The sequence below is a fragment of the Rhopalosiphum padi genome, chromosome 1 (assembly GCF_020882245.1).
Source record: "Rhopalosiphum padi isolate XX-2018 chromosome 1, ASM2088224v1, whole genome shotgun sequence".
Taxonomy (NCBI): domain Eukaryota; kingdom Metazoa; phylum Arthropoda; class Insecta; order Hemiptera; family Aphididae; genus Rhopalosiphum; species Rhopalosiphum padi.
In genome coordinates this window covers 77,536,882-77,558,460 of record NC_083597.1, presented here as the reverse complement: position 1 = coordinate 77,558,460, position 21,579 = coordinate 77,536,882, and the positions used below count along the sequence as shown (strand labels likewise).

The 21,579-nt window shown below is 29.2% G+C and overlaps 2 protein-coding genes across 4 annotated transcripts in view; one reads left to right on the top strand and one right to left on the bottom strand.

Annotated features, from left to right (window-relative positions):
* The window catches only part of LOC132929345 (somatostatin receptor type 5-like), a 194,703-nt gene that overhangs the window by 58,886 nt on the left and 114,238 nt on the right, over nucleotides 1-21,579 (bottom strand). The window contains exon 1 of one of the 3 annotated variants that reach the window (XM_060994678.1): nucleotides 20,277-20,487. The exons of the other annotated variants lie outside the window; for them this stretch is intronic. The gene's annotated coding sequence lies outside the window, so the exon portion shown is untranslated. Of the gene's footprint in view, nucleotides 1-20,276; nucleotides 20,488-21,579 lie in introns of those variants that run through there. 3 annotated transcript variants of the gene reach the window in all.
* Nucleotides 2,221-6,038, top strand: LOC132917650 (RNA-binding protein FUS-like). The gene is made up of 2 exons (XM_060978482.1): nucleotides 2,221-2,446; nucleotides 4,000-6,038. Exons 1-2 carry the CDS (start codon nucleotides 2,423-2,425, stop codon nucleotides 5,800-5,802), a joined length of 1,827 nt encoding a protein of 608 aa, XP_060834465.1. The 5' UTR covers nucleotides 2,221-2,422; the 3' UTR covers nucleotides 5,803-6,038.

The following is a 21,579-nucleotide window of genomic DNA, read 5'->3' as shown; positions in this document are numbered from 1 at the left end:
ACAAAGGAGATATTATAATGAATTTATGTCATTATAATAATTGTAATATCTCATTGATTTATTTATACACATAAAAAGGTATTTTTCACAAGGTAATTTAGCGTGTATGTACCTTTAATATACAGAAATGAATTGATTGCATTATACAAAGCTTTTCAAAGCTTAAGGCGTCATAGTTGACCTAACATAAGGTAAATCATACGTTTTTTAAAATTTTTCAATGATCTGAAATTAATGTAATGCTTAATTGTATATTAGTTGAATTTGTAAAACTCTTTATTATAGTCAATGTATTAATTTTATTTTATATTACAATATATTAATATATTAAAATTACAATAGCTTTACTTTCTCATGTTTGGTTTTAACTAGATACCTATACATTATTTTTGAACTAAAAAACACATGTTGAAATACATTTAGATAGAAGAAAATCATACATCGATTATAGCCGATTACAAGAAGTTTAACAAATGTATATTGATGTTTTATAATATATTATTTTTAATTTTCTAACGTAATATACCGTTATAACAATATTATGTATTTATGTTCAAATTTAATTTTTGGTTTTGGTAGTACTAAATATGAATATTTAGCAAAATAATTGTAAAAAATTGAGATTTTATTTACATTTTATTACTCTAATAAGAATTAATATTTTATTCTGCGTATTATATTCTGTATAAATTATACTGAATAAATAAGTATGCTATCAATTGCAAGCGTTTTACAAGGAATTTTAACTGTTAGGAGGAGGGGAGTAGATGTTTGGAATTTATATATATTATTAGATAGAACAAAATACATTTTACCTTACTGGCCATAAGTGACTGGGTTTTTTAAATTTTAAATAAGTAGTAAGTACTAAAAATTAAAACCAAATTAATATCACGATTTTGTTTTTTTTTTATTATTATTAACTGTAGAATTAAATAAATTATTTCTGAATATTGTATTAAATTAATATTCAATATAAAGTCATTTAACTATATAATATAAAAGCTTTAAAATGAAAAAGCTTTACTTTTTTGTCCATACAAATATGTTTATTGCTGTTTATTTGTTTATTTATTCGTTAAGCAGTATTTGAAAAATTATATTCAACTATGCAGGTACTAAACTTTCAATTAACTATACATTTTTTTATTTTTTTTTTATTTTTGGGATTTGGTAAATTACAATTATTACGATGAAATTATTTTTTCTGCTCGATTGTACTACAATGTTTAACTGCTGCAGTATAACGAGACTACAATTGTTGTTTCAGAATCGTCGTGATTAAAATTATTACGGAAAGTCATTGGAGAAGAACAAATCTGGAAAACTTTGAAACTAGCCGCGGTGAAAGGGTGCGTGTTGACGCGTTCTGGATTCGTGCCATTACACACAAACGCCTCGGCCTTAATGGCGTTTTAACGAATTAACACGAATCATTTAAAAGACGGTCTTTCGATACATGATTTTTATCCTATTGAACAGATCTATAAAACTTTTGTGTGTGTATTCGTTTACGAGCAAATAATAGTATATTATGTTTATAATATTATATTGTCAATTCAGAAGTACATATTAACTTATCTACACGTATCGCGTTGATATATGCGATGAAGCTATTGAGATATAATAATACGACGTATACGGATAAAATATCAGCTATACGTGCGGTAAACTCGCTCAGAAATGTTAACATCTGATACTACCGCCGAGTCGATTTTACTCTTGAAAAAGGGCTGTTGGCTGTACGTAAAGATGAGAGAAACTTTGGCTTTTTAACAATTTAAATTTAAATAATATAATAATGGTACTCGAATTACCTGATTTATGAGAAGCGAACATAATATTATTATGTTGGTTGAAATTACATTATATCTTACCTGCAAACAAAAAATAAAATACAAATAATTATAAAATTAGTAAATTTAGGGGTTACTAAAACGTATATAGTAATTATTTTTCCGTTTTAATTCTAGTTTTAAACATATTTTATTCGATTGGGATTTTAATAATTTTGTAATACGTCTCTAGAACATAAGCCGATGAAAACGAGTCCTAAAGAAAATTAATTATAAGCGTGTAATTTTTTACCGTTTTATTTTACAATTATACAAATACTTAATATATATATGGTCCAGAAAAATAGAGGCCATACACATTTTATTATTCGACTGCCCTTAACGCCGTTTAAGAAAGTCTGCTCTCCTTCTCTTGCAGTTATTTCCCGCATTAATATACAGCTGTCGATCGGTTGTTTCCCCTCCAGCGCGAGTTTTCCACTGAATGGGAAACCCGACCGCGTCCACAGTCATACATTTTCACGTTTAGTTTGGTCACGTTAACTGCGGTCACAAGTTCGGACATGTTTCAAACGGTGGAAGACGCCAACCATAATATCTACTGTTTGTCGTGAAACCCGGCACAAATGAGCGTCAAGTATTTTTACTCGGTAAGAATTTATTTTTCTTTACCTTTTCATTTATTTTTTATCATTTGCGTGTGTGTTTTGAAAACTGAAATCGTTTGGAAGGACGAACCCGAAGTTATATCCGAAAAATCACGCGTTTTACTTTTTAGCGCTTTCGTAAAATATCGTCAAAATACATTTTTGCGCATACGACTTTGGTTTTTTTGCTGGTTATTTATTTATTTTATTATATATATATATAGGTATATAAAATTCCTAGTACAAAGCGTCCACCGACCAGAATGAAAATAGAAAAATACTCTCGTTTTTTTCGATTGGAATAAAGAAAAAAAATCCTGTGCTATAGAAACTATCCCAACGTTTTTAACAATAGGGATGTTGTCTAACTGTAACTCGTTTGTGTTTTGTTTTTACGTCCCGTCCGGACAATGTGCACAGACATTTGTCGCATTCGTCGCATTCTTTGCTATTCGTGGATAACTATACATTTTGACGTTATATTGTTTGACATATTTTTGAAAATAGCGTCGAAATAAATTATTTGGAATAATTTATATGCCATTTCTTCTTCAGCGTGAGCTATATTATTATATTATTGTTATTATTGCGTATTCGTATTTTCAACGATTTGTATCAACTTACAATCTCCTTGGCGTGGTAAAATAAAATAATAAAAATAAATAAAATCACTAAAAAACATATTTTTCTTTTTTTTCTTTTTGTTAATCTAATCTGGCAGACGTTTTGTTAAATCTCCAAGACGAGACGAACTTAAACGGATATGAGCTATAGCACCACTGGGAAATAAGCTTTAAAAAAAAAAAAGACTGTTGGTGAATTTTGCCATGTCGGATTTTGTTTCTGAAGTAATTAAATATTAAAAAAAAAAAATATTATATTGCAGTTTCCTCGGCATATTTTTCGTAATCCACTACAATAATGTTCAGTCATAAACGAAAACTACTGTAATTCCCATTAAAAACGTTTCATAATATATCATAATTTTTAATTTATCATTTTGTAGATAAAAAGTCGTGTACTATACGTATTTGAAAATTTCTGTACAACGAGATGAAGAATGTTTGACCGAAATAACTCGAATAAACGCAATGCTCGAAAACAATCGCATAAAACAATTTATTATTAAGCTTTAATCGATGATAATCAAATTCGTTACAAATTATTTTTTTTGACGCGCTATAGTTTTAAACGTAATATAAATACGTGTAGATAAATCGTAGTGCCGGCGACCTATTGGCGTTGAACAATTATTTTTCGAATCAATCATCGGACGTTAAAACGTTCGTAATTTATTGAATTAAACAGTATAGATGTCATGATCGTTGTGATATTTTAAAGTATATATACGTTTTAACCATTTTAAGTACACGGAGGTGAGTCACCAGTTACCTATATGACTTGTAGTGTTGGTGCAAACTGCATATATTGTAAATATTAATGTTACATTTTAGACGACATCGACGGCGTTTAATTTTTCAGTATACGCGTGACGTGTAGAACAATGTACTATTTTAATGACATATCGCCGTAATATCATAATATGTTTTTGACAGCTGTCCGCGGTCGCTTGTTTCACGGTGGTATGCGTCAGTTGCGATTTGTCGTCGTCGGTCGAAGAGGAAACGGCGGCCGCGTCTTACGAGGACACGAAAAGATCGCTGTTCGACGATGACAGCGCACTGGAGGCGACGCACGTGGGCAGCGGATCTAATCGGCCACTGAAGCGGTTCATCGTGCCGATCAGCACTTCGGACCTGGGCCTCGAGACTTCCAGCTCAAGACCATACTTCATGCACCAACACGTGCAGCACCACAAACACCCCCGAAACCAACAGCAACAGCAACACCATCACCACTATAACCAGCATCCACAGCACCAACAGTCGCCGCAGTATCATCAGCAACAGCAACAGCCGCAACAGCAGCAGCAAATGCCGCAGTCACAGCAACAGCATCATTCACATCAGTACCATCACCAAGGCCGGGGACAGGCGGCTGTCGATCATTTCGGATTCGGGCCTTCGTCTACGGGCAGCACTGGCGGTGGTGGCGGCGGCGGCGGTGGCGGCGGTGGTTATAACACAGATCAGTCCGACAGCTTCTACCAGTCGTTGAGCGGTGGAGGTGGTGGTGGAGGCGGTGGTGGAGGTGGTGGTGGTGAGAACATAAACTTCGATACGACCGGTTTCACAGACTTTGTGCCTTCCTCCGAGTTCCGGTCAACCAGTTCGCCGGCCATACAGTCCTCTTCGTCGCCGTTCTCGCCTTCGCCGCCACACCTACAATCGTCGTCACCTTTTAGCGAGCCGGCGGCGCCATTCCATCACTCGTCGACATTTGACGGCGGTTCGAGTGGCGGTCAGTTGCAACACATGACGCCGTCGTTCGATCCGACAGGTTTCGGTCACGAAGCCTCTCTGGGTGGTTATGGAGGCAGCGGCGGCGGCGGTGGAGGCGGCGGTGGTGGTGGTGGCGGGGGTGGTGGAGGCGGATCTTCGGCTTATGGTTCGGGTGGTTACGATTATGCACCGCACCACCAGGCGCCCGTCATACACAAGTCGATATACGTGCACGTTGCACCACCCGACGACGAACCGCCACGAAAGCAGCGCGTCATCCTGCCCAACGTGCCACCCAAGAAGAACTATCAGATCGTGTTTATCAAGTCGCCCACTCCGCCGTCAATCACCGCACCAATCATACCACCGCCGCCGCCACAGCCGGCCGACAAGACGCTCATCTACGTGCTGCATCCCAAGCAGGAAGAGGCGCCGCCCATACACATACCGGCACCGCCAGTCACGCAGCCGCTTAAGCCCGAAGTATACTTCATCAAGTACAAGAACCGCGAAGAGTCACACGGCGGTGGAGGTGGTGATTACGGGGCCGATCATGGGGGAGGTGGTGTGGGTGGCATTCTTCCGTCGCCGGGCGAAGAGTTTGGCGGCGGTGGTGGCGGAGGTGACTCTTCCGGTTACGTGCACCGGAGGTACGGACGGGGAGATCTCCAGACGTCTACGCCGCCATCGGCAGCCACGGCCTCCAACGTCGATACAGATGTCACCACTACCGCTGATGTAACCTCCACCGAACACTACGACGACGGTGACGGTATGACACCGGAACAACGGGAAATGATCGAGGCCGAGACGACTTCTGCGGCCGCCACCGCCGGGTCGTTCACTTCCACGGCGGCAGACTTGGACCCCGAGACGTCCGACGAAAACGTCGACGAACTGATGCTCCGGGGCGGCTATAGTACAGAGTACAACGACGCGTCCGTTGACAGCACGAATCTAAGCGAGACCCACGTCCAGTTGTCTACCACCGCACCCAAAGGCAAAAATGGCCATTGATGTATACTTTATTATATTATTTTAGTTTATTCGCGTAACCGCGTATACCGTAGATTAGGCTATAATGATTAAATAATAAAAATAATATGTCATATGTAAAATATATATATAAAAAAAGGATATATAATATGCGTTATTATAATCGTATAAAGTCCAGAAAGCAGGTATTTTACTATAGGTAGTATAAGTTTTCTGTATCCAACTTTATGTGTAAAAAATATATTTTGAAACAATTATTTATTTTTACTTATTTTTATGGTTTCAATCCAAGTAGTAACATTAATGAATATAACAGGTATATTAACATTTTATGTGATATTTAATGACAATATCAATAAAATTTAAATTGACCAAATTTTATGTAAATATATATAAGAATCCCTTCTTTTTTAAAATTCAGACAGCTACCGGACAGCGTATTCTTTAGTAAGTATAGATTTTTCATATTTCCTAGGAAACAGTATACCATGCGTTTTTTGACATAGTATTCTATTGTTTGATTTTTTCATTAATCTCACTAAGTTTTTGCTAAGTTTTATTTAGTAATTTGAACCTTTTTTTGTCCGCAACGGAAGCGATTAAGCCTTGACCATCCTCTTTTAGAACGGTAAAACCCTGGAAGCATAATATCTGGTTCCTCGACTAGCTTGTATCTATACAACATTTTTTTTTATTCTATTATTCTTTATAGCGTTTCCTAATGGTATGAAAATTGCTTATATTATCCGGCTAATAAGGTTTCTGTGATTTCAGTCTCTAGAGGTAAATTTTGGAATTATCGTTAATCGGTATATAATTAGGCTTTTAAGGTTAGGTATTAGTCTCTATTAAGATATCTCCTCATTTAATATGCGGAGAAAGAATATTTGAAAAAACTGGTAACCAAGATAGAGGAGTCGACTTAAGTATTCTAGAAATAATTTTTATTGCCCGATTGAGTTGAATATTTATTTTTGTTACATGACAACTGCTTAGCCATACAAAAGTGCTGAATTCTCAGCAGTGGAATACACTAATGTAAGAGTTGCTGTTCTCGAAATATTAGCGTTTGCCTCTAACCCAGGACCAGCTAGTTTAGCAATGATATTATTATTGTGAGTGTGTAGTTTTAAAGTTATTTTCTTTAGATAAACTTTATAGGTTAATCTTTCGACTGGCGCGATATTGTGTATTACACGAGCAGACTCGTGTCGTATTTTATATATTTTTATACATACTTTTTTTTTATTTTTGTTTTATAATAATTTAAAATATAATTATTAATAAAACATAATATTTTTTATTAAGTATTGGATACATAAATGTTATTGTGAAATAGAAGAAAACCCAGTATTAATCGGGATACGTAGATAAAAGTTATGTCAATAAATCTATAACTGTCGTATAAAATGCGCATACTCGCCTGCTGAAAGGTTAAGGAATGATCCAGATTCGCATCTAGGTATTTTGATGAAATGTCATGTTGGGATATGTGGATGATGACAGCTTACACGTAGCCTACCCTGCATACGGTGTAACTTTTTCTCTCTACGTTTTACAAGTGTTATCGACCTAGTGCTGCACTGGTCTTAGACCACCGCAGTCTTTCCAAGGAAGTAAATTATAAATAAATCAGTAACAACTATAAATAATTGTAGCATTGTACCCTATTACCTATATTTATTATTCTTATAAATATATATAGTTCTAAGTTATGTCTTAAGTCATTTTTTCTGATTCCACATTACTTTTACGAACATTTTACGATATAAGTGTAGCTAGGTAAATAATAAAACTATCGAGATCTTACGTTTATCAAATTGTAAATAAAAATGAACAGTCAACACCGTAGTACAATAAAATTAGTCCTCCGTATGTAGGTTTTAATAATATTACAAAACGCCACGTTCTCGTGTGTTATAAAGGATTTATTTTAGTTTATTATTACGACACAATGTTAAGAACAGATTAAGAAATAATAGCCTTTTACTAACTGTGAAGTTTGTATTGTTCACATGATTAAAATATTATGTGACTTACAAGTAAGTTTTGAACGATTTTCGTGTTATGTAATATAAATTACATAATATATGTATATTATCCATTCATAGGTATACTTTTTTACGATTAATAAACATTTATACTTTAAAATAATATTTTATTTACGATATTGGTAGATGATAATTTAAATATATTAATTCATAGTAAAATGTCAACAAGCTAATTTCCTGAAATCTGTTTTTTTTTTATATGGAATTAATACTTCTTTCAATAAACAAACGTTAAAATGTATGTATTATTAGAAATTATATCAAGAGATAATTAATGTTAAAATTTTAGTTTTAGAATATTAAAATTGTGGTAATCATGCTTATTACTGATTTAAATAATTAATTTGTTTAAAGCGTTTATATCAACGTCATGTAGTAATTTTAGTAATATTATCAAAATTAGTTACAAAAAAGCATGTTAGGTATTTAAAATTAGACGGCGCTTTAATAAATCAAGTAGAAAATAAAAATTATATTTTTCTCGATAAATTAATTTGTTTTTGATACCGACCAGGTACTCGAATTATATTTAAATTACATTTAAAATTATTAATAAAAATAAATGAACTCTAAAGAGTAGTGATTGTGTAGGTGTACTGTCTTGCTCCTGTACCTCCTACTCACAACTATTGAGTAAATATCGTTTAACGGATTTATATTAAAAATTGTATTTTTGTATAGTAGCCAATAGGTACCTACGAGAGATTTTATTTTATTTTTAATTTTACAAATGAATCAGTTTTTGTTAAACGTAACAGACTTAAAGCTAAATGTTTATTTTTTAGTTATTGGGACCAATACATTTAATTTGAGCATTAAACGATTTAAAAGGTTACAAAATGTATTTTAAATTCATAACGAACACCTACATAAAATTTACCATTTGGTTCAAAGTACAATTTTACAAATCCAACCATGTCACATTATACACAATATTCGATTTTTTGAGATGGAAATAAAAAAAATTCTTTTGAATTGTAAATATAGTTTAAAATTGAATTTATGTGAATGGTATTATATATCAGTGTGCTCAAAATAAAGTTGTCAATAGTAAAATTAAAAAAAAAAAATATATTTCCAATGCAATTCGTTATTCTATTCTAGTCGAATGTTTTGTTAAACCATCTTAATAATTTAGTCATGCAAATTAAATGTTTAGTTACGAGCTTATTGTAATAAAAAATATACATAAATTAAAAAATACGAAGTCTTAGACAATCTCAGAACGTACTCAAGATATAAATAAAGAATATAATTATAAATAATTAATAATATAGTTTTTTTTTGTTTAGATGCTGTCATGAATAAAAACATAGTGACATTTGTAATTACGTATAATGAGGTCGAACTGATTGAATATTTTTTATGTGCAATGTGATTGATTATAGATCATTAAAAATTCGTTATGGATTGGATTTAGAAAAAAAATTACAAAATAAGGTCGTTCATCAAAACAGTGCTTAGTTAACTAGTTATGAATGTCTTTTTTAACGTATTTCGAAATATTCCATGGATTAGTTTAGTATTTTTTTCATTCATTCTATTTTTTTACAAATCAATGTTATATAATGTTATTAAAAAAAAATTGGAAAATTATTATTATTATATTTTTTTATAATCGAAATTATCCAATATATACAATTGTGTTTTAGAATGAGATTGAGCTTTTATTATAAAAATCATAGTTATACCGACAAAATATCGCAACTAAAATATTGTGAACACAATATATCGCATGGAATAAATATCACCAGTATAAAATATAGCAGAAATTTAATTTTAATATAATATATTAAACTCAAATAGACAATTTCATATATTTTAAAGCACATAAGTATTGATATAAATGATAAAAAAATATATAATATAATTAAATTGATGTAAGTAATAAAAATATAATATGTATACTAATTATTAATGTAAGTAGATATTAAATGCAATACCTAAAATCTTCAAAATCTCAATTTGAATAATCTCCAACAACTTTTTTACTATTTCAGCCCAACTGACTGCCATGTTCTTTTTATTTTCGACGTATTTTCCTACTATATTTTGACTTATTTTAATTCCAGTAGGTTTTGTTGATATCTCAACCCATTTATAAACTTATAGATTGAAGAATATTGAGCAGAAAGTAAATTAGTAAATTCATTGTTAAATTCTTCACATATTATGTTTATTTCATCCCAGTCACTTTGTATTGTCTCATAAACATTCCATAAAGGCATTACATTTAATATGTACTTACATTAATTAGTATATACATATTTCTATAATTTTTATCAATACTAATATATATTAATATAACAATATCATATACTTTTAAATATATAAAATTGTCTGTTAGAGTTTTATATATTATATAATAATTGAATTACCGCTACAATTTATATTGTCGATATTAATTCCATGTGATATATTGGTTTCGCGATATTTTGTAGGTAATTCAAAATCATATTGTTGTTGTTATCCTTTCTCTATAACAATCTTATTGAGAGGTAATTCTTAACATTTAATAATAAATAAATTTGTCAATTTTGGTTTAAAACAGATTATAATTTATATAGTACCAATAAATAAAACATAGTATTAATACTGCTATTGAGTATACAAAGTATATAACATTATACGTTAATTATTTCTTGAAATCGTAAACTACGAGTGAAAAATAACAAAAGTAATATTAAAGGATCTGATGAACAGTAATTAATTTCTACAGACATAAATCGATATTTTAACGTAGTCATATTTCAGTTTTATACAATGCACTGGGTAATAAAGCATTTTCAGTCTTATCCAGGTGAGCATAAGTATTATTATTGTTATCGTTAAATGTATATCACATTTTAATTTTTAGTATTATATATAATGTTTAATGAATAATTAATTCATAGCGGTTATAAATTATATTTAATTTAAAAATCAAAGCAGTAAATTCATTGTATTATAAACGATTATATAAATTATGTACCAAAGTAATATTACTTATTATTTTAAATTTAATCTAAAATAGTTAAGTGTTTGATCATTTTTACTCGAAATGTTTAGAAATGGATTATTTACTTAGTAGGCAATATGATCTTACTTTAAGATTTATTTTTTAAAATTTTAAGACTTATAGAAACCTCTAGAAGGTTATACCAATGTAGGATTACCTACTTGTGTAAGCACTTTGCTTCAATTCATATTTAAAAAATAGAGATTTTATGTGAAATTGTATGATTATTTATGATTTAGATAAGTAAATAACCTCCTAGATATTTGCGTTTAATGTTTAATTAATAAAAAAATAGCTTTTTACCTTAATATTTTAAGTGTTAGTATACATTATATTAAAATGTATTTTTTTGTTCTAAACAAAACTTTATATATTTTTAATTTTATTTAATCTGCTAGTTGCAAGAATATGGGTCATAGCTCATTTTGAAATATAAATTTAAATATATTACATTAGTTATGTTAAAGTGATTTTTAAAAATATTTAATCTTGTAAAATTTCATTTTAGTATACGAAATTACAGAAAGTTTTTAAACTTAGGTATAGTCTATTTTGATCAATCTTATAATCAAAAAAAAAAAAACTTTTCACTAAAATACTCTTTATTAAAAAACTAAAAAGTTTATTCATTTGTCTACTTTTGTGTACGCATTTGTTTCACTCCGTTTTTTTATTTTCTATCAAAATGTGTAATATTACATCGATTTGTTAAGTTTAATTAGAGTTTTTTTTTATGATTTTGTAGTTATAAGTTATGTTAGACGTAATATTAATATTTCATAATTCATTGTTAATTAAACATAATTACTATAGAGTTAAATTAAATTATAACAATATTTCTGCAATGTCTATAGTAATTTTTTACTTGTTTTACAATTTTCTAAAACATGACGGACAGTCTAATTTAGAACAGAAAACATAATATTTGGTACTGTTTACAACTTACTTTAAGCAAAATAGAAAAACCTTTCATAATCTATTAATATGTGTATATCATCTTTAAAGTATAGTTTTAAGGTATTATAGTTATATTTATTAATTAGTTATAATGAAGATAGGTATAAAGTATAACAAAACTATAAGCTGTAATAATAAAACCTAAAAGCCGTTCTTATATTTATTAAAGCCTGAATAATTAACAAATTTCAGCTTTCGTGTCTGTAAAACAATAAAAAATAAGTAGGTATATGGAAAAAAACAAAAAGTTTATCTTACACTAAGGACTTATAGAAGTTTTATCTCTATTATTCATATATGCTACTGATTGAAATCTAAATTACAGGTATGTGGTGAAGAACATAATTCGACTCGGTGCCAAAAAGACCGAGTTTTATGTAGTGGCTCACATCCAGCTAATTACAAAGGATGCCAATCTCTTTCTAATCTTCAAAAAGTCAGGTGATCACAAATTATAAATCAACTCTTTGAAAACCCACATTCAGAATCAAGTACACCCGACAAATGTCTTTATATTATTATCAGTATTTTTAAAATAAATTTTGAACATTCTCATCTCGATTCCAATCGTCCGTAGAATTTTCGAAAACATTATTCTAAGAATAATTTATTACTAAATCTATAAAATGGTTCTCTTAAAATTGTCTTTTTATTTGAAAGCATTTTATGTGAATCTTAGTTGATTCACTTAGCATTTTAACTAAATAAAAAATGAGTAATCATTTAGATTCATTTTCATGGAAATTTAAATGATTTAAGTTACTCGTTACGCCATGATGTTATTTAATTGATATTTAAAAACTTGAATCCGTCAAACGTTTTATTTAATTTTATACATTTAACTAACAATTATTATTTCTTTATTATTTATTTTATTTCATTGTAAGCAATACCAAATTGGTTTTATGTATATAAATAATACAAAATGATTTAAAAGTTCAAAATGTAATACATTTCGATCATTTTTTTTTTTTAAAGTTAAATATTACGGCTTAACATTAGACAAAAGGTATACCTTTCCATCTTAATTTACATTAATGTAATAGCAGTGACTTTATCAAATATAACCACTCATTCGATTCAAATTGCATATATTATATCATACAGATGACTCTTATTATAGTTTTGTATGAATGTATTCTCAGTTTTATTTGAATTTATGGTGTCAAACGTAAGAACGGTACAAATCTTCCAATCTATATGTATAAGGATCATTGTCAAAGCATTTGTGCATTGCGTATACAAGCTGATTCATAATGACATATGCGAGTTAAAATGATTATCAAAACTACTTAAAAATATTACGACAAACAGCATCACCGCTCACTTTTGCATTTTAAATGCCCTTTGACAACTACTGAAGTAGACGACTTAATTGGAACTGGTGTAGAGACCTTTTAAATTGTAAAATAAAAGTAAATTCATGTATGGTTTGCTCGCTATGTATCTTTAATGATCATCTCAGAAATATTTATTTACTTAAATTCAATAAATTATAGAATTTTTTTAAGTTTAAATCATTTCTTTCTTTCTATGTACTTATCTAAATATTATAAAATCGAAATGTTATTCCTATCCATTTAAAAATGTTAAATTATTAATTAGACAATTAAAACTTCAATAATTGCATATAACTGCAGTTACGAGTATATACACATTAACTATTATAATTACATATATTTAATATACTTTATGTTTTTAATGAAGTAATATTGTATTCAAATATTTATGTACATTATAAAATATATTTCATGTTGATCATATTATATTTTAATTCAAGCATTCCTAAAATATTTTGGAATTTTTCCTACGCGAAACGGTTATTTCAGTGAAATTGCTATGTAGTGTTTACAACATAATAATTATTATTTGTTTCATTTTAAAATCAAATTTGGCAAAAATATTTGTGTTAGATTTTTCAAAATAATCACGGTATATTATGTATATATATATATATATATATATGTTTATTTATTCGTTATAACTTGCACTATATCTGAGGTGTTTTTTTGAAACACTTAGAGTAATTTTTCATGAGACATTCTTACTATTTCTAATTATATCTTATCAAATGACATTTGAAGATTATCTTAGAGTTTTGATAAAGAGAAGGTAGTTTTGTCCCCTAGTATTGTGTTATAGAAGATTATACTCAGAAGTGTTTTACAAACGTAATTTTGAAAATGAATACTATTATGTGTACAATTTAAACAAACACGGAGTGTTATATTATATTCCCGTGTTGACGCTTTAGTATTTAATATAGGGGTGCGGTAACAGTGAAGTTATGTTGGTATATTATTTTAACAATTTAATATTTTCAAACTATTTCACTTGGATAATATACATGCACCCATGTTATTTGGAATGCAAACATACGCTCCATATTTACCTTGACACAAAATAATTATAATACTGCTTGCACGTAATTCATCACTTTGTGAGTTTATACTTGAAAGTTGAAATGCTAGTAGCTACTATAGGGCGAACTTTTCGAAAATACACCGTGACATTTGGTTTTAATTCATTATTCTTATAATTAAAATATCTGTAATAACCCGTCTGCGAATGAAAAATATATAAAATATGGTGCTGTGTATAATGTATATAATACATATCAAGATTTTAGTGAAGCTCAGTTCACGGGCTAATCGGCGTGGATATATTTCACTTGTAAATTAATTCAAGCGAGATGGGAAATCTACCTATGACGAATTAGTCACAGCACTTAGTATTATTTTTATATTTGAATCAAAATTTTCTTTAAAAGTTTTGTAAATTTCAGACAAGTACATTTTAAATTTAAGCTAAAATTATATGGATCATTTTGTTTTAATGCTATTATTCTATAACTAATGGTTACACAATATAATATAAACAATAACATTTTTAATTTTTGTGAGCCAAAACGAAATTTATGTATAAGCTATCCTATAGAATCCATTAGGAGTTAAAAAAAGAAATTATAGACAATCACCGGATCTCAAAGAATCTGTGTGCAAAATTTAGTTCAAATTGGTTTAATAGTTTCTTAATTTATAAGCCTCAACTCAAACGTACATATAATTTATATATTTTTATTATATTATTAAAAAAAAATTAAATATATATACATAAATAAATATAATTTACATATTGTATTATTATTTAAAAATAATTCAACCAACTATAAAATTAATAATAATGAAAAAAAAATAATTTAATAAAAAAGTTGATGATATAACTAATATTGATGCTATAATCATTTAACCTATACATGCATAAATCTATATTAAATATTTACACGGTTTATGGACTTTGGGAAATATCATATTTATAATATTGAGTTATATTCAGTGCCGCAATTACCGATGTTTCCTGGGGGTGCTGTGCATCACTAGTTAAGGCCATTAAGTCATACCATGCCGATCGGTTTGATTTTAAATATTCTATATTATTATGATTTTAATCTATTGACTTATTTTATAGTACCTATAATATTGGTCAAACTGTATTTTTTTATAACTTCTGAACTACCAATTTTGATAATTAAAAATAATATTATGACTGGATTGCAAATATACCTAGTTGTGACACTGGTCATAATATTGATACAATATTTAGATTTATTTCACCATAATTTAGTTATTTTAGCCATTATAGAAAAATTATTTAACTTTCATTTTTAAAATAATATTTTTAATTTAAACAATGGTTCTTCTAAATAATATTATTGTCATAAAGTTAGCTATACATTATAATATAAACATCGCAAAATATTGATTGATTGATTAAATGACAAGCGTAATAATTATGTTACACAAAAAAATCTCTTATGCATATAATATTTATATATATATTATTAATCAATATTAAGACACTGTTTATTTTTCATTTTATTAAATTGCGATTTAAGTAAGTAATTTATTTTAATAATATGACACCTTGTAATATTTAGAGTGAGAAAATAATGCCGGACAGTGATAGATTTTTTTGGGGTTGTAGGTAGTTTGTTATAATCTTATCATCAAGTGATCAAATTTTTAGTTTTTGGTCAAAAAAAATATATTATATATATTATCGCACATAGAGCAATTCTGAAACGTTATTTGTTAGTAATACATATACAAACGTGTAGGTACTTTATCATTTTCCTTATTTATCGCATTATATTATACATAGTTAAATTAATATGTAATAATTTAGTTAACTTTTTATATTTGCCTATTAGGTATAATATTGAAAATATTAAAATATTTGTATACCGAAAATTATTTAAATACGTAGTATCTATGTTTTTGATATATAATAATATATCTACACATTCTACACCTCATCTATTAATGGATTATATTGGTATAATATATTTTATGATTTTAGATACTGTTATTGTTGTAACTTATAATCATACATATCATATATATTCTTAAAGTTTTAAATAAATAAATTTCATCCTTTGATCACCAAGTGTCAAGAGTACAGTGTACTCTCGATTATCCGCTAGCGGACTATTCGTGTTGCGGATTATCCATTGTCTTCCGCGGAATCATCAGCATACCTATATGAATAATGTAAATATATATATTATATTCACATTATACATAGTTACGGGTTTAATTGGGCTGTGATAGCCAATTACTCAATAACAACGTAAAATACAATACGCTTGTTTAATATATATTAATACTTCTTGGTAATTGTTGATACGTTTAATTCGTAATTTTAATTTTTCTGATTAGGAAGTCGCTTATCCGCGGATGCCCTGCCACCCTATTCCGCGGATAATCGTAAGTACACTGTATTAATATTAGTTTTCTTTTTATTATTATTTCTTACAATTCGATTAAGTATAATATACATAATACATATGCGTATCTTATTAATAATACAAATATTATTTATATTAAATGTATCGAATAAAACATTGTCAATAGACAGATATCTTATCAATGTTTAGACTACTTGTAGACAGTTTATTCTTTATTTAGAAAATGTTTTATTAATATTAGTTTTCCTATTTGGTATTAATCTTAACTCGCGCGCGTGCATGTTTTCAATGGCTTCATATAATATTATGATATTTACGTCAATATTTTTCACAAATGAGAAATTAATTCGTGTTTAAATTGTTTATAATATGCTACATTAAAATTTATGCGTCTTAAGAGAAAAATTAAATTTTGTTTAAAACATATATTTTTAAATTAGTTTTGTATAGTATTATTATTTTAAAGTTAGTTTTAATAATAGGCTGTAAACATTTTATGAGGTTAATTAATTTGAATGGTATGAACGTAAGCTGTTTAAATACAGCATTTGAGAAAATATTCTATTGCAAAATTATATTATTTATTTGAAAATTAAATAATTCATAGTTAAATTCAATTATTTAAGTATATTATTATTAAGTGATTAAGTTTAATTGATATAATTATTGTGTTTGTTGCCGTCGTAGTTAGCAATAAATAAACATAGAGAAATCACTTTAATCAACATATTTTCAAATGTTATGAATAATTGTTTATTTTACAGTTATGTTATAGTAAAAAATAAGACTATTATTAAAAGTATTAATGCATTTACATAATTGATGTGTACGTATTGTGTCAATAAATTTATAAACTAAAGCGTTTATTTTTATGTAGATATATATGTATAGTATAAAATGTCTGCAAATTATAATCACAGGCAATATTATTATCAACAGTATATTTTTGTTGTACCTATTGTATATTACAATTGTTAATACAATTTTCCCTAAGGATTAAACAACGTGCTCCATTTAACTAGCTACACTAATTTTTTTTTATAACTAATAATAAAGTTTAAGTCTTACAAACAATTACAATTTTAAATTTTTACAAATATAAGTTTTTAATATTTTCTATTTTACTGGTTTTGTATTTGTATTTATATATATTTTTTAATGATATCTAATCTGAATTATAATTTTATAAGCACGAAAAAATAAATTTTTATTTTTATGCAATACGTATATATAGATCTTGAATAATCAATAAATAGATTGTCAGTATTTGAATATTTAAAATTTAGATATGAGCACCAGTGAGTAGTTAACTAAAACTTTTGCGTAGTACCTACTCTTTGAAATTTTACTCGGCCCATCAAAAATTGAAATGTTTTTTTATCTAAAAAATATTCAAGATCATTCGATATTTATACATCAATATTTTTATAAAAGTATTCTTCTTTTTATCATGAAATATTGAAAATATAATACAATTATTATCATTAAAAAACTCAAAACAAGACCATAGTGCAAAATTAGTTATTTCTGTAAAAATATGGCTTGTGGTTTAAAAAACTAGAAGGTTTCAAAACATTTTTTCAAAAACACAAAAATCAAAATTGAAAATTAGCTGAGCAGTTTTTCGAATAATGAATCATACACAACTATATAAATATATAGGTGGGTATCAATAGTACATAATATACTTATATCTTACATGGGTAAATAAATTATAGATGTATATCTATTATGGTTTATTTATATGTGTAATGTGTATATATGTCGTAGCCACTTGATGAAATTGATCTTTTCATGAAAAGATGACCATTTCATGAAATGGAAACGGATTTTTTTACACTTCGTGAAGTTCGAAAATATTTCACAATATGGTCACTTTTTCATGAAATGGTCACACTAATTTAACATCGTGTAATTTTTTTCACAATGTGGTCGTTCACTTTGTGTACTGAAAATTGAAATACAATATTTATTACACACGTAAATATACAAGCTTTAATATATATATGATATATATATTTATGTCTCAATACGCCGTCGAACGGCACTCGTTTAAACAACTGAATCGAAACGCGAGTTATTACGATAATAACCGCATTCTGACCAGTTCTCGTCGAACATTTATGGAAGTTATGAATATAATTATTACAATGTTATAGTGTGGTACGCACGGTGATTTCTGTGAAGTACTGAAGTGTATCCTCGGTGGCGCCGGTTCGGGGCAAAGTCAGGACTTAGGGTTGTATAGTAGATACGACGGACGAGATAACAACGCGGAATGCAGGTCGTTAACGTCATCAAAGACGGTTTCGCAAAAGAATGGAGAGAAAACAAAAAAAAGAATCGCAACATTGATTTATGCGTTTTGCGCGCTTTTCTTCAAACCGGTGTTGCCGGGGTGGTGCCGCTGCGGTACGGAAAAAAAAATATAATAAACACTCGGCCGGAAAGGAGACTGCGGTTTTTTTTTTATTATTATTGTTGTTTTTTTTTCGATGTTAAGTGTATAAAATAGTAAAGAATAATAAACCCATTTCACCCGGTTGATTAGGCCTCGGTGGTGGCGGAAGAATTGTTCAAGTGGACGTAAACGACCCCGCGAGTGATATCCGCCTTTCCGGATGGGCGCGTGGACGGAGTTGCTACGTACGCGTATATAAGACTCGAGGGAAATAATTGAAAAAAAAATAGCGAAAACCGTGGGAGGACGCAAGAATTTCGTAAGCCCGCGGAATTGCAGAGATTACGAACTAGGTACTGCACTCTGTTTCGTTTCCATATTTTTTTACAATCTCGCCGTCACACTATTTCCGTTTTTATTTACAAAATAGTAATAATAATTAATATAGTTTACAGAATATCTGTATAAAGTAAAACCTAATTACAGTCCCGAGTGTTGAACAGTTTTACGCCCGGGGACAAATTTTACAGTGTCACTCTTTATTTTATTTATTGTAACAACAAATACAATCTCTACGGTATAAGCATATATCCAGTATAATGAATAACTATCAACTATTTTTTTTTTTTTTAGTAAAACTCTACTAAAAAAACTTAGCTTATTAGAAATAAATAGCTATGTACAATAATGATACAAATAACCTAACACCTAAAAGTTATTACGGATGGATTATGATGAAAAAGTGCGATATAAACGTACAGTTGTTTGAAAATAAATAAATGAGTGTATGTTTAAAAAAAAAAATTTGCTAAAAACGAAGAACTAAAATAAGGTAGATGTTATTCTAAAAAGGTCATTTATTTTTATTTGTGTGATGTTTCTAGGTACCTACTGGTATTATAACCAATCATTAATTCAATTCATAATTTGTTGAGGAGATTCCACAAGGCTATGAGATAAATCTTATTATTATTAAAAAAATATAATATCTGCAACATTTCTTCACACCTCAAGTCATTCCTAGTTAAGAAGCTACTGAAATTATACATTTTTCCGAAAATATGAAGTCAAACGAATTTTACCAATTTAAAACTTATGTTGATTTTTTTTAATATAACTATAGAATTTATTTCACTTGTATAAAAATACTTGTAGGTATTTAATGATTAAAAAATATATATAATATACTAAATTAAAAAAATTATTGTTTCTCATAATAAATTTAGCATGGCATATAAGACCACCTTAAGAATTGTTCAATTTCCAAAAATTTACCACTATACACATACATGCAAGTGTCCCGTTTTCACATCTTCCGCTCTTCAACACGTCAGCGCTTACCTTCATTCAATATAATTATTTATATCATTATAAATCGTCGTACGGTTTTAAGTTTTTCAAAACGTCAGTGAAGGCGCGTACGCGCGAGCTCGTTGAAAAATGCCAATAACGATATTATTAATAATGACGGAGAACAAAATCGAAAACATGACAACGACACGACGCCTTTCGCACATGAGGGATGTTCGCGCGGAGACCCGTCGAATACGATTAATCATCGTCGGTGGCAGTGCCGGTCACATCATCGTTTGGGGCGATGGGCCGATATTGTATTGCCCACTCATCGTTGATCGGCTCGTGCGCGACGAGTTTGACCCCGTCGTCGGTTTTTGATTACAGTTGTCAGTTTTAACGCGGCGAATTAATAGCGATCGGTCCGTACCCGAAGCGTGCGGCGTATATATAATATTATTAGGTATATTGTGAATTGTATACATGTATATATATAATATTAGTGTGTGACCATAAACGACAATAGAGAGTAACCGAAAGCTTCTAAATCGTATTGTGTGTGCGTGTGTGTGTGTGTGTGTGTGTGTGTGTGTGTGTGTGTGTGTGTGTGTGTTATTGTTATTGTCGGGATATTGCCGTTGACGATTTTAAACTTTAACGTATAGTGCGTTATACTGTTGTGTGGCCGACTGTATACAATTATTCACTCTTTTATTTAGCGAAACCGTCGTCGTTTCGGGTTTTATTTTTTTTAAAGAACGCATGACCATGTCGCATCTCGATCGATGTATATTGTTATATCGATTGACGGTAATGTATACTACTAACCGACAATGGTTTTCTATGATGTACGTTTTTATTATTATGCTCAACTCGTTTTCGGATGAGCAATTGTTGTCGCTTCTCTCGCGTACCCGTGAGAATACGTATAACAATATTAATAATATTATGCACGCAGTATGATCCGTTTAATAGTTGCACTTATTTTCCAAGTCGATTATTGTTCGAATTATTTACGATTTTTTTTTTTAAACTACAATGTTAAAAAATACTAGATTTGTTGTTTTTATTAGTTTTTAAACTAAAATGATTAAAATTGGTTAAGGTTGAATATAAACGCAAAAATCGACTCGGAAGGTTAGTCAAGCTCATTAATTTGATCACCATGTATAATATTATCGTAATCGGATTCCGATAACGATTTGAAATTGACAGTTGTAACGTAGTCGTATAGTCTTCATGTGCAGCGTGCCAATCCGTTTTACAGGCAAATGTCGTTATATTATTGTTATACGAGATGCACAACACGCGGATGGCAAATGATTGTAGTGCGTGTTTATGATTTATAATA